The sequence below is a fragment of the Salvelinus sp. IW2-2015 genome, linkage group LG19, assembly GCF_002910315.2.
Source record: "Salvelinus sp. IW2-2015 linkage group LG19, ASM291031v2, whole genome shotgun sequence".
Classification (NCBI taxonomy): Eukaryota; Metazoa; Chordata; class Actinopteri; order Salmoniformes; family Salmonidae; genus Salvelinus; species Salvelinus sp. IW2-2015.
Genome location: NC_036859.1, coordinates 10,391,656 through 10,401,655, shown reverse-complemented (window position 1 = coordinate 10,401,655; position 10,000 = coordinate 10,391,656). Strand labels below are relative to the sequence as shown.

At 42.6% G+C, this 10,000-nt stretch overlaps 2 protein-coding genes across 2 annotated transcripts in view; one reads left to right on the top strand and one right to left on the bottom strand.

Moving 5' to 3' along the window:
- LOC111979580 (uncharacterized) overlaps nt 1-665 on the bottom strand; it is a 102,574-nt gene extending 101,909 nt beyond the window's left edge. Inside the window, exon 1 of the mRNA XM_070449100.1 lies at nt 313-665. The gene's annotated coding sequence lies outside the window, so the exon portion shown is untranslated. The remainder of the gene's footprint in view (nt 1-312) is intronic.
- Nucleotides 666-4,810: 4,145 nt separating this feature from the next.
- LOC111979321 (small ribosomal subunit protein eS8) lies at nt 4,811-5,488 on the top strand. The gene has a single exon (XM_024009788.2). The coding sequence runs from the start codon at nt 4,852-4,854 to the stop codon at nt 5,416-5,418; it is 567 nt and encodes a 188-aa protein (XP_023865556.1). The 5' UTR covers nt 4,811-4,851; the 3' UTR covers nt 5,419-5,488.
- Nucleotides 5,489-10,000: the final 4,512 nt, after the last annotated feature.

Below are 10,000 nucleotides of genomic sequence, written 5' to 3'. Positions count from 1 at the left end.
TTTGGTCGCACTGAAACAGTGCAAAACAGAGATCTACACACATGCAAAAGGAATTTCTACCTCGATACAAAACTTGCATTTAATATTTTTCTGAATATTCTGTTTTTTGTTGAACGACCTGCAACTGGATACGGACATTTATATGATACCATTTTCTCCCCGAATCGAGAACAGAGAAACTATCGCCAAAAACAGGTTAGTTGAAAAATTGCCTACTATGATTTACACTAGCTAATGTGTAACGGATTTAACTTAACGTTTAAGAATCATTCACATATCACCGTAGTAAAAGTATATACAAAAATCTACTACCTTTTCTCCTGACTCGTCCTCGCGTCTTCTTCAGCTCGCCCTCCATCATTTGACACTTCCTTTTCAGTCCATCAATATCTCGCTGGCTTTGGGTAATTTCCAAACGTATAACTGCACAGCTATCATCAACACGTTTGTTTATTTCTGCTACAGCTGCTTTAGCCAAAACCTCCATAATGGATACCAACTGCGCCTGAAAATTGCAGCTTGCCATCTTGTCCAATCCAAATTACAGATTTGTATTCTCAGTGTGAAGTAAATAGTCTAGTATTTCAATGCTAATGTTCAATAAAGAATCCGTAGATGTTAATAAACTGCAACAATGTTTCAAGTGGGAGATGCGTGCGCAAATGCACACGTGACGTAAGTAAATATTACCGTAAATAAGAGAGTGCAACAGCCCTTAAATTAGTACATTTAGGGTAATCATATCTATTGAATAAAGAATTCAGATCGTAAAACGCATTCTCTATTTAGTGAAAATATATGGCTACGTGTAGGGGAGAGTGCAGAGCAATGCAGGTTGCTGTGGTTATTAACGCATAAAAAGCCTACATTTAGGGCTCCCGAGTGGCGCAGCGGTCTAAGGCACTGCATCTCACAGCCAAAAAATTAAATTTGCCTTCCCTAATATGCCATGCGCCCAAATACTGACCTGCCGTAATCATGTTGTGACATTGAGCTAGAAATGGATGAGTCTAGTGGGGGAAAAGGTGGCTGGATAACTGCAGTGACTGTGGAGGGAGGTAGCTACACTGCAGTACAATGACACTCACATACTCATACACATTTTGATACATCTTGTGAATCATCTGTAAACAAGTTGTTAAATGAATGATTTATTAACTGCACTGTTATTATGTGTCCTGTTGGTGGTGTGTGGAGATTCCAAGGGGAATATGTGGTTCATGGGTTAACTATTGATTAAATTTGTGTTTAATGAGGGTTTTAGTTGTTGATCTTCAACTAGTCTGACCTGAGGCGGAGGCCAGATAAGAATAGTTTTTTGCCAGTGCCAGGATGGGGCCTTGTTGCACCCTAAAACGTCCCAGCAGCACCATGCTTGCCTCTCCCTCCTGTATCCTCCACACCCTTAGCCGTTGATCCCTGCCACGAGATACCAGTAGCTTGGGCTCCTCTGCAGCCAGCCAAATCAGGTAGAGGATGGACACCCACAGATCCTCGCTAGCCCACGTCCTCTAATCTGCACAATAGGGTTGGGGTGGTTTCATTAGTTCTTAATCACTGATGTTGTGTTCAGTGATGTATTTAATTAATTTAGTTAATTGGCTTACAGAGTTGTTGGCAAACTTTTAAAACCATATACCTGATTTAAGACTCAAGGGTTTCAACCCATCACCATGGTAACCCACTGCTGCATAACACCCAGTGACAGCCACACAGAGAAGCGGGCTCCGTGGTTGACATCTTCTTTCCCTTCTGAACAATGGACTCCTGTCAAAGCAAACAACTACAATAAAGAAGTGATTTTTGAACATCCGAGTGACAGAAATGGACATTGACGAACTTCTGAAAGATGAGTGTAACGGCATATCTTGGGTTCTCCAAACACATTCACCGAGCGGCTCAGACCACCTGACCATAATTGGACCTGTGGAGGAAGTTGAGGGAGAAGTATAAAGTGTACATTTCAAAATATATATGTGTGTGTGTGTGTAAAGCATCTCTCACCGTGTGGTCCGAGCCAGCACTCAGGAGTTTGGTCCCTTCCAGCAGGAAAGTGAGCACCTCGCAGGAAAGTGAGCACCTCTGTAGATCTGCTGTGAGCCTGGTAGCAGCCCATGCAGATAAGAGGCTGGAACTGACCACAGCCTCACCTCTCCAGACAGCCAGTGCACAGCAGAGAGGAGGAGGGAAAGAAGGACAGATTGCGTATTGACCTCTGATGACCAGAGAGAGTCTGGGAGGGAGGAAGGAAGGAGGAATTAGAATTAGGAAAGGAAGGTTGCGTTAAAAAACGAGGGCAAAAGAAGTTAACAGTGTGACACACATCTCTGCTCCCAATATGTCCTTCATTCGACTCCGTAACTTCACCCTTCAGCCAGTACTCCACAGATGCACAGCTCCATCCCAACACCCCACAAGATGACCTTCGGGTTCAAAGGTCACACAGTTCAGAGGTCTAGGGCTCAACAGGGCTGTGACCAGACTGGCCTTTGGAGATGACCACACATGTGGAGCATTACATAGATAACATTAACAGTTCAAACTAATGGGTGACGTAGTAATCAGAGCGACTGGCATTGTCTTAATGTGAGACTCACTTTAAGGCTTAAGTCAAGGGACAAAGTTGCAAGGTGCTTCCCGTCTGCACTAACGTCACTTCCTGTTATTTTGTTTGAGTGGCCATCAATAAGGGTTGTCTGTAGAAAGATGAGAGAGTTGACCATTTTGCATGTGTCTGCAGGATCTGAATTACGTAATCCCATATTTCTAAAGCTATTGTATATGGCATTGTGTATTGGCCTGGGAGAGTCTTTTTTTTAGAAGTCTTATCCCAAACATTCTTTCACCTGCAGCCACTCAACGTCCCACAACTCAATCCGTCCATCAAATGAAGTAGTTCCCATAAGCCCTTACCTAAGGAAGATGCATCCAGAGATGCGATCACAGCTGCTCACCAGTGACCTCACTTCCTGTTAACGGCCAAGGTAATGTGCAATTTGAAACTTACATATAGTCAGTAGTAAGTCCTTTCCTAGTTTGTCAGGTCAGTAACATATTGTTTTTATTGACAGAGGCCAGAAATGTACCTGTCTTGTCTTTTTGGATGAGGTGGACGGTCCCCTGTCCAGTCCCTACTGCCATATCCCCAGCCCCTGGACTCAGAGGGGAAGATGGAAACCAGCTCACTGTGATTAGAGACCACAATAATCTCTAATATCGTCACAACTAGGGCAATAAACAATATAACAACCTCTGAGGTAGCTAAGACATATCACAGGTCAATATGGCCTGTAATAACATTGCGGTAAAAATCACTTACACAAACAGCATAAAGATAAGCTACTGTACCTGTTCTCCGGTTGAGTATCTTGTTAATCTTTTAGCCACCTCATCACATACACCCCTTTTCCTCCAATTCCCATCATGCCTTGTGCCCAGGCGTAAGCGGGAGTGTGGTGGGGCTTGTTGAGAGCTTGCTGCAGAAACAGGGCTGGTCAGGAGGGGAGCACGGTGCTGCAGGAACCTCACACAACCCGTCAGACCACTCTGGGCATCCTCTGACATGGGGTCTTTACAGGAAAAGGAGAGGAAGACTTAACTCAGGGTTTTCTGTCTAGAGAGACTTTGCTATACAGATAGAAACAGGTAGAAAATTATAAATTCTATTACCTGAAGAGTCCGATGAGCCAATACCTTCAGACTCAAACCTCTTGCCTGCAGAGGAGAGAATGATAAAAGAGGAGATGAAAAGCTGTTATAGAAAACCGATCATAGTTGCCTGGACAGAGAGGTGACTTACTAAACAAGCTGTAGGTTTCCAGGAGATGATGCAGGAGGCCATGGCGCACCTTGACAAACAGGAAATGTTAACTGGAAAGCAGGGAACGTGTAGTGCCTCCCACTGGCCTTTCATCTGACCAAAGACAGACTGCCAGGAGGTCATTTGGGCCGTGACAGAGGGATGGATCAATCAGGCTGCAGAAGAACAAGAAAGAGATGGACTGTGTTTACGTTCAATTTCCTACCATTCTCCATTCAACAGTGTATAATCACTCATTTCCTCCCCTAATGACACAAACAGGGAGGCAAGCTTACCAAATAAGTTGCAGAAAAACTCCTGTGAACAACAAGCTAATACTTTTCAATTCAATGATGTGTGGTCAGTGTCCAGAGCAGCAAGATACAGTATTATTCCCGCATGTGCCTGTGCAATATCTGGCTACAGAAAAAAACAGGTGCTCTCACAGTCTGTTTATTTCTGTAGGACTCTTTATTAATGATCATATGATCACATGCTCTTCCCGGGAGAGCCTATGGGCGCCTTTATGTTGCTTTTGTCAGTAAGCATGTTGAGAAGGACCTGTAAGTAACCATTTCACCGTTAGTCTACACAAAACATGTGACAAATAAAATGTGATTTGATTTGAAATAACAGAATTTGATTCAATCACATGAAGCACAAAACACTCACTATACAGAAAATGATTAGACTATACATATGCATCATTCAGTTTACCTAAGTTACTGGGTAAACAATATGAAAAGGATTAGACTACATGTACATAAATTCACATAAGTTACTGGGTAAACAATATGCCAAGCAATATGCCAAACGGTCAAATGCATTTGGTATTGACCCGACGATTGGTGTCTGGGGTACTTGCTCAGATTAAGCCTCTAAAATGGTCAGTTTAGAAATCCCCTACAATAACCCATGTGTAGCCTACAATATGTATTACATTTTATTCCCACTTAGACAATCAACAGAGTTGAATTTGTTTGGTGACAAAAATATAACCGACAAGACAAATTGTGGGCTTAAAAACAGCTCTTTCTATCCGGCGCCTGAGAATGGGTATCTCTAGGGACAACTGGCATAAACGCCGCAAGACCGGCGGCAAACGCAAACCCTACCACAAGAAGAGGAAGTATGAACTGGGTCGTCCCCCTGCAAACACCAAGATCGGACCTCGCCGTATTCACACGGTGAGGACCCGCGGTGGCACCAAGAAGTACCGTGCTCTGAGGGTCGATGTGGGTAACTTCTCATGGGGCTCTGAGTGCAGCACTCGTAAGACCAGGATCATTGATGTGGTGTTCCATGCCTCCAATAACGAGTTGGTGAGAACCAAGACCTTGGTGAAGCACTGCATCGTTCTCGTCGACAGCCTGCCTTACAGGCAGTGGTATGAGGCCCACTTCGCCACTCCTCTGGGACGCAAGAAGGGAGCCAAGCTGACTCTCGAGGAGGAAGAGGTGATTAACAAGAAGAGGTCAAAGAAGATCCAGAAGAAGTTTGACGAGTGTAAGAAGAACTGCAAGATCAGCCCTCTCCTGGAAGAACAGTTCATCCACCCGGCCAGTGCGGCAGGGTGGATGGCTACGTGTTGGAGGGCAAGGAGCTGGAATTCTACCTGAGGAAGATCAAAGCCAAGAAGGGCAAATAGATCAGCTGTTTGATACCATGTCAATAAAAACACAAAAGTCCCCCCCCCCCAAAAAAATATATATAATTATTACCTTAAAAACAATGGTCGAACATCTTGGATGCAGTCTCCAGTTCGTATTAGCTTATACTTCAGTGGGGATAACTGGGCCCAAAATCTGTCTTCTCCAGCAGGTGGCGTTTTAATTTTTTTCGCTCACCAAGCAAGGAGTTTTTGAATGGAGATCAATGAGTGTCGAATTTGGTTAACTAAAAATGTAATGGCTTATTTGCTACAGGGCCTTAAAAAAGTATTCACACACCTTGACTTTTTCCACATTTTGTTGTGGTACAGCCTGATTTTTTTTAAATTGATTTTTTTGTCACTAGCCTATACACAATAACCCATAATGTCAAAGTGGAATTATATTTTTCGATTTTTTAAAATAAATTAATAAAAAATGTAAAGCTGAAATGTCTTGAGTCAATAAGTTTTCAACCCCTTTGTTATGGCAAGCCTAACTAAGTTCAGGAGTAAACATTTGCTTAACAAGTCACATAAGTTACATGGACTCACTCTTGTGTGCAACAATAGTGTTTAATAACATGATTTTTTGAACGACCACCTCATCTCTGTACCCTACACATACAATTATCTGTAAGGTCCCTCAGTCTAGAAGTGAATTTCAAACACAGATTCAACCACAAAGACCAGGGAGGTTTTCCCATGCCTCACAAAGAAAGGCACCTATTGGTAGATGGGTAAAACATAAAAAAGCAGACATTGAATATCCCTTTGAGCATGGTGAAGTTATTAATTACACGTTGGATGGTGCATCAATACACCCAGTCACTTTAAAGATTCATGCGTTCTTCCTAACTTAGTTGCCGGAGAGGAAGGAAACTGCTCAGGATTTCACCATGATGCCAGTTACAGAGTTTAATGGCTGTGATCAACAACATTGTAGTTACTCCACAATATGAACCTAATTGGCAGAGTGAAAGGAAGAAAGCTTGTACAGAATAGCAATTAACTTTTTGTCTTGAATACAAAGTTTTATGGTTGGGGCAAATCCAATACAACACATTACTGAGTACCACTCTCCATATTTTCAAGCATAATGGTGGCTGCATCATGTTATGGGTGTGCTTGTAATAGTTAAGGACTGGGGAGTTTTTCAGGATAAAAAAGAAACGGAATGGAGCTAAGCACAGGCAAAAGGAAAACCTGGTTCAGTCTGCTTTTCACCAGACAATAACCAAAAACACAAGGCCAAATCTACACTGGAGTTGCTTACCAAGAAGACAGGGAATGTTCCTGAGCGGCCAAGTTACAGTTTTGACTTAAATCTGCTTGAAAATCTATGGCAAGACCTGAAAATGGTTGTCTAGCAATGATCAACAACCAAATTGACAAAGCTTGAATTTTAAGAAAAAAGTGAAAGCTCTTAGAGACCTACCCGGAAAGACTCACAGTTGTAATCAATGCCAAAGGTGATTCTAACATGTAATGACTTAGGGGGTTGAATACTTATCTAATCAAGATATACAGTATTTTTTACCTGAATTAGGGCCAGACTAGTTACCATACCAATCAGAGACAACGATAAACAGCTGCCTCTGATTGGGAACCATATCAGGCCACCATAGACATACAAATCACCTAGACCTACAAAAACCCTAGACACACAAAAACCCCTAGACAATACAAAACGAATGTACCTACCCTAGTCACACCCTGACCTAACCAAAATATAAAGAAAACAAAGATATCTCAGGTCAGGGAGTGACATCGTGCTGAATTTCAGCCTAAACTGAGCTCCTTTACTCATAGATTTTCCTTTGTACTTCCAATTTTTTCGCCATTTGTTTGCCATGTGTCCTTGATAAAAATAGCCTTTATTCCAATGCATTAGATTTATCTGTTGATTTATCATTGTTGCTTTTGTCAGTCAGCTTTTTGAGTGCCCATTGCTTTGTTTTTCAGGTGCGAGTGGGTACTGCTGTTCTCCGTGCCATCCTTTGCCAGAAGTAGTAGACCATTTATTTAGCTTTACTATATTCTTTGAATATTTGCTTTCTTTACTGGATCACCCGATGATTGTTGGCAATATCACTAGACAACTGGCCTACAGCCAGACACCAATGCGCATCCAATCCATCGAAGCACATAGAAAAGTTATATTTCTAAGATAGCTGTTGGGATGGTGTAAATAAAACTAGGCTGATTACACGCTGCAATGGATATTCCAACCCTGAGCTCCAGCCTGCTCTGCTCCTTCAAACACATTTTTGTGTGCTGCTTAACAAATGGCTGTGCTGTGTAAGGCTACGATGGCAGTTCAGGAGGAGGGTCAAATTGTTTCTTCCTAAAATAATTTTAGATTAGGCCTAGTCCAAAAAAATGCACTATCTTGCGCATGGACTAGCCTATAGCCTATGTTCTGTTAAGTTTGACAACTTTAATAGCTATAATTGATTTTATTTTAAAAAACAATGTTTGTTGCCATTGATGTATTTATCAGTTATCAAAATCATAATCAAATTGTATTTGTGACATGCACTGAATACAACAGGTGTAGACCTTACAGTGAAATGCTTAGTTTTAAGAAAAAATAAGTTAAGTAAAAAAATAGATAAAATAGATAAAAATAACAGTAACAAATAATTAAAGAGCAGCAGTAAAATAACAACAGCGAGGCTATATACAGGGGGTACCGGGTACAGAGTCAATGTGTGGGGGCACCGGTTAGTTGAGTTCATTGAGGTAATATGTACATGTAGGTAGAGTTAAAGTTAGTTAATAAACAGAGAGTAGCAGCAGTGTAAAGGGGGGGGGGGGGCGACGGACCCAAGGGCAAATAGTCTGGGTAGCCATTTGATTAGCTGTTCAGGAGTCTTATGGCTTGGGGGTAGAAGCTGTTAAGAAGTCTTTTGTACCTAGACTTGGCACTCTGGTACCGTGCGGTAGCAGACAGAACAGTCTATGACTAGGGTGGCTGGAGTCTTTGACAATTTTTAGGGCCTTCCTCTGACACCGCCTGGTATAGAGGTCCTGGATGGCAGGAAGCTTGGCCCCAGTGATGTACTGGGCCGTACACACTACCCTCTGTAGTGACTTGCGGTCGGAGGCCGAGCAGTTGCCATACCAGGCAGTGATGCAACCAGTCAGGATGCTCTCGATGGTGCAGCTGTAGAACCTTTTGAGGATCTGAGGACCCATGCCAAATCTTTTCAGTCTCCTGAGGGGGACTAGGCTTTGTTGGAGTCGTGCCTTGCAATGCAGTCATGAGTGAACAGGGATTACAGGAGGGAACTGAGCATGCACCCCTGAGGGGCCCCTGTGTTGAGGATCAGCGTGGCGGATGTGTTGTTACCTACCCTTACCACCTGGGGCAGCCCGTCAGGAAGTCCAGGATCCAGTTGCCGAGGGAGGTGTTTAGTCCCAGGGTCCTTAGCTTAGTGACGAACTTTGAGGGCACTATGGTGTTCAAGGCTGAGCTTTAGTCAATGAATAGCATTCTCACATAGGTGTTCCTTTTGTCCAGGTGGGAAAGGGCAGTGCGGAGTGCAATAGAGATTGCATCATCTGTGGATCTGTTGGGGCGGTATGCAAACTGATATTTAGAAGCTCTTTTCGGTAATAAGAGACGGTGGCAGAAACATTATGTACAAAATAAGTTATAAATAATGCAAAAAAACACACAACAGCACAATTGGTTAGGGGACCGTAAAACAGCAGTCATCTCCTCCGGCGCCATTATTCCAGTTATTGACCTCACAATAAGCCAGATTCGAGTAACTTACATTGTGGTGCTGAAACTTGAAGCAGCAGCAACAGCACAATCAATCGGAAATGTACAGCTCATGGTGCTGAAAGTAGGTATAATTCATTTCACCGTCTTCATTTTAATTAGATGTTACTAACAACAAGAGGGCTTTGTGTTGGAGCCCATTTCTTCCTATTTAAGAAATAAGAGGTAGGTCTACCTGTTTGACAGATGAAATTAGGCTACAGGCTGCTATACAGTGGGGCAAAAAAGTATTTAGTCAGCCACCAATTGTGCAAGTTCTCCCACTTAAAAAGATGAGAGAGGCCTGTAATTTTCATCATAGGTACACTTCAACTATGACAGACAAAATGAGAAAAAAAATCCTGAAAATCACATTGTAGGATTTTTTATGAATTTATTTGCAAATTATGGTGGAAAATAAGTATTTGGTCAATAACAAAAGTTTATCTCAATACTTTGTTATATACCCTTTGTTGGCAATGACAGAGGTCAAATGTTTTCTGTAAGTCTTCACAAGGTTTTCACACACTGTTGCTGGTATTTTGGCCCATTCCTCCATGCAGATCTCCTCTAGAGCAGTGATATTTTGGGGCTGTTGCTGGGCAAAACAGACTTTCAACTCCCTCCAAAGATTTTCTATGGGGTTGAGATCTGGAGCCTGGCTAGAACACTCCAGGACCTTGTTTTGCTTCTTACGAAGCCACTCCTTCGTTGCCCGGGCGGTGTGTTTGGGATCATTGTCATGCTGAAAGACCCAGCCACGTTTCATCTTCAATGCCCT

Coding starts and splice junctions, on each gene's coding strand:
- LOC111979321 (XM_024009788.2), top strand. CDS start 4,852: ATGGGTATCTCTAGGGACAACTGGCATAAACGCCGCAAGACCGGCGGC.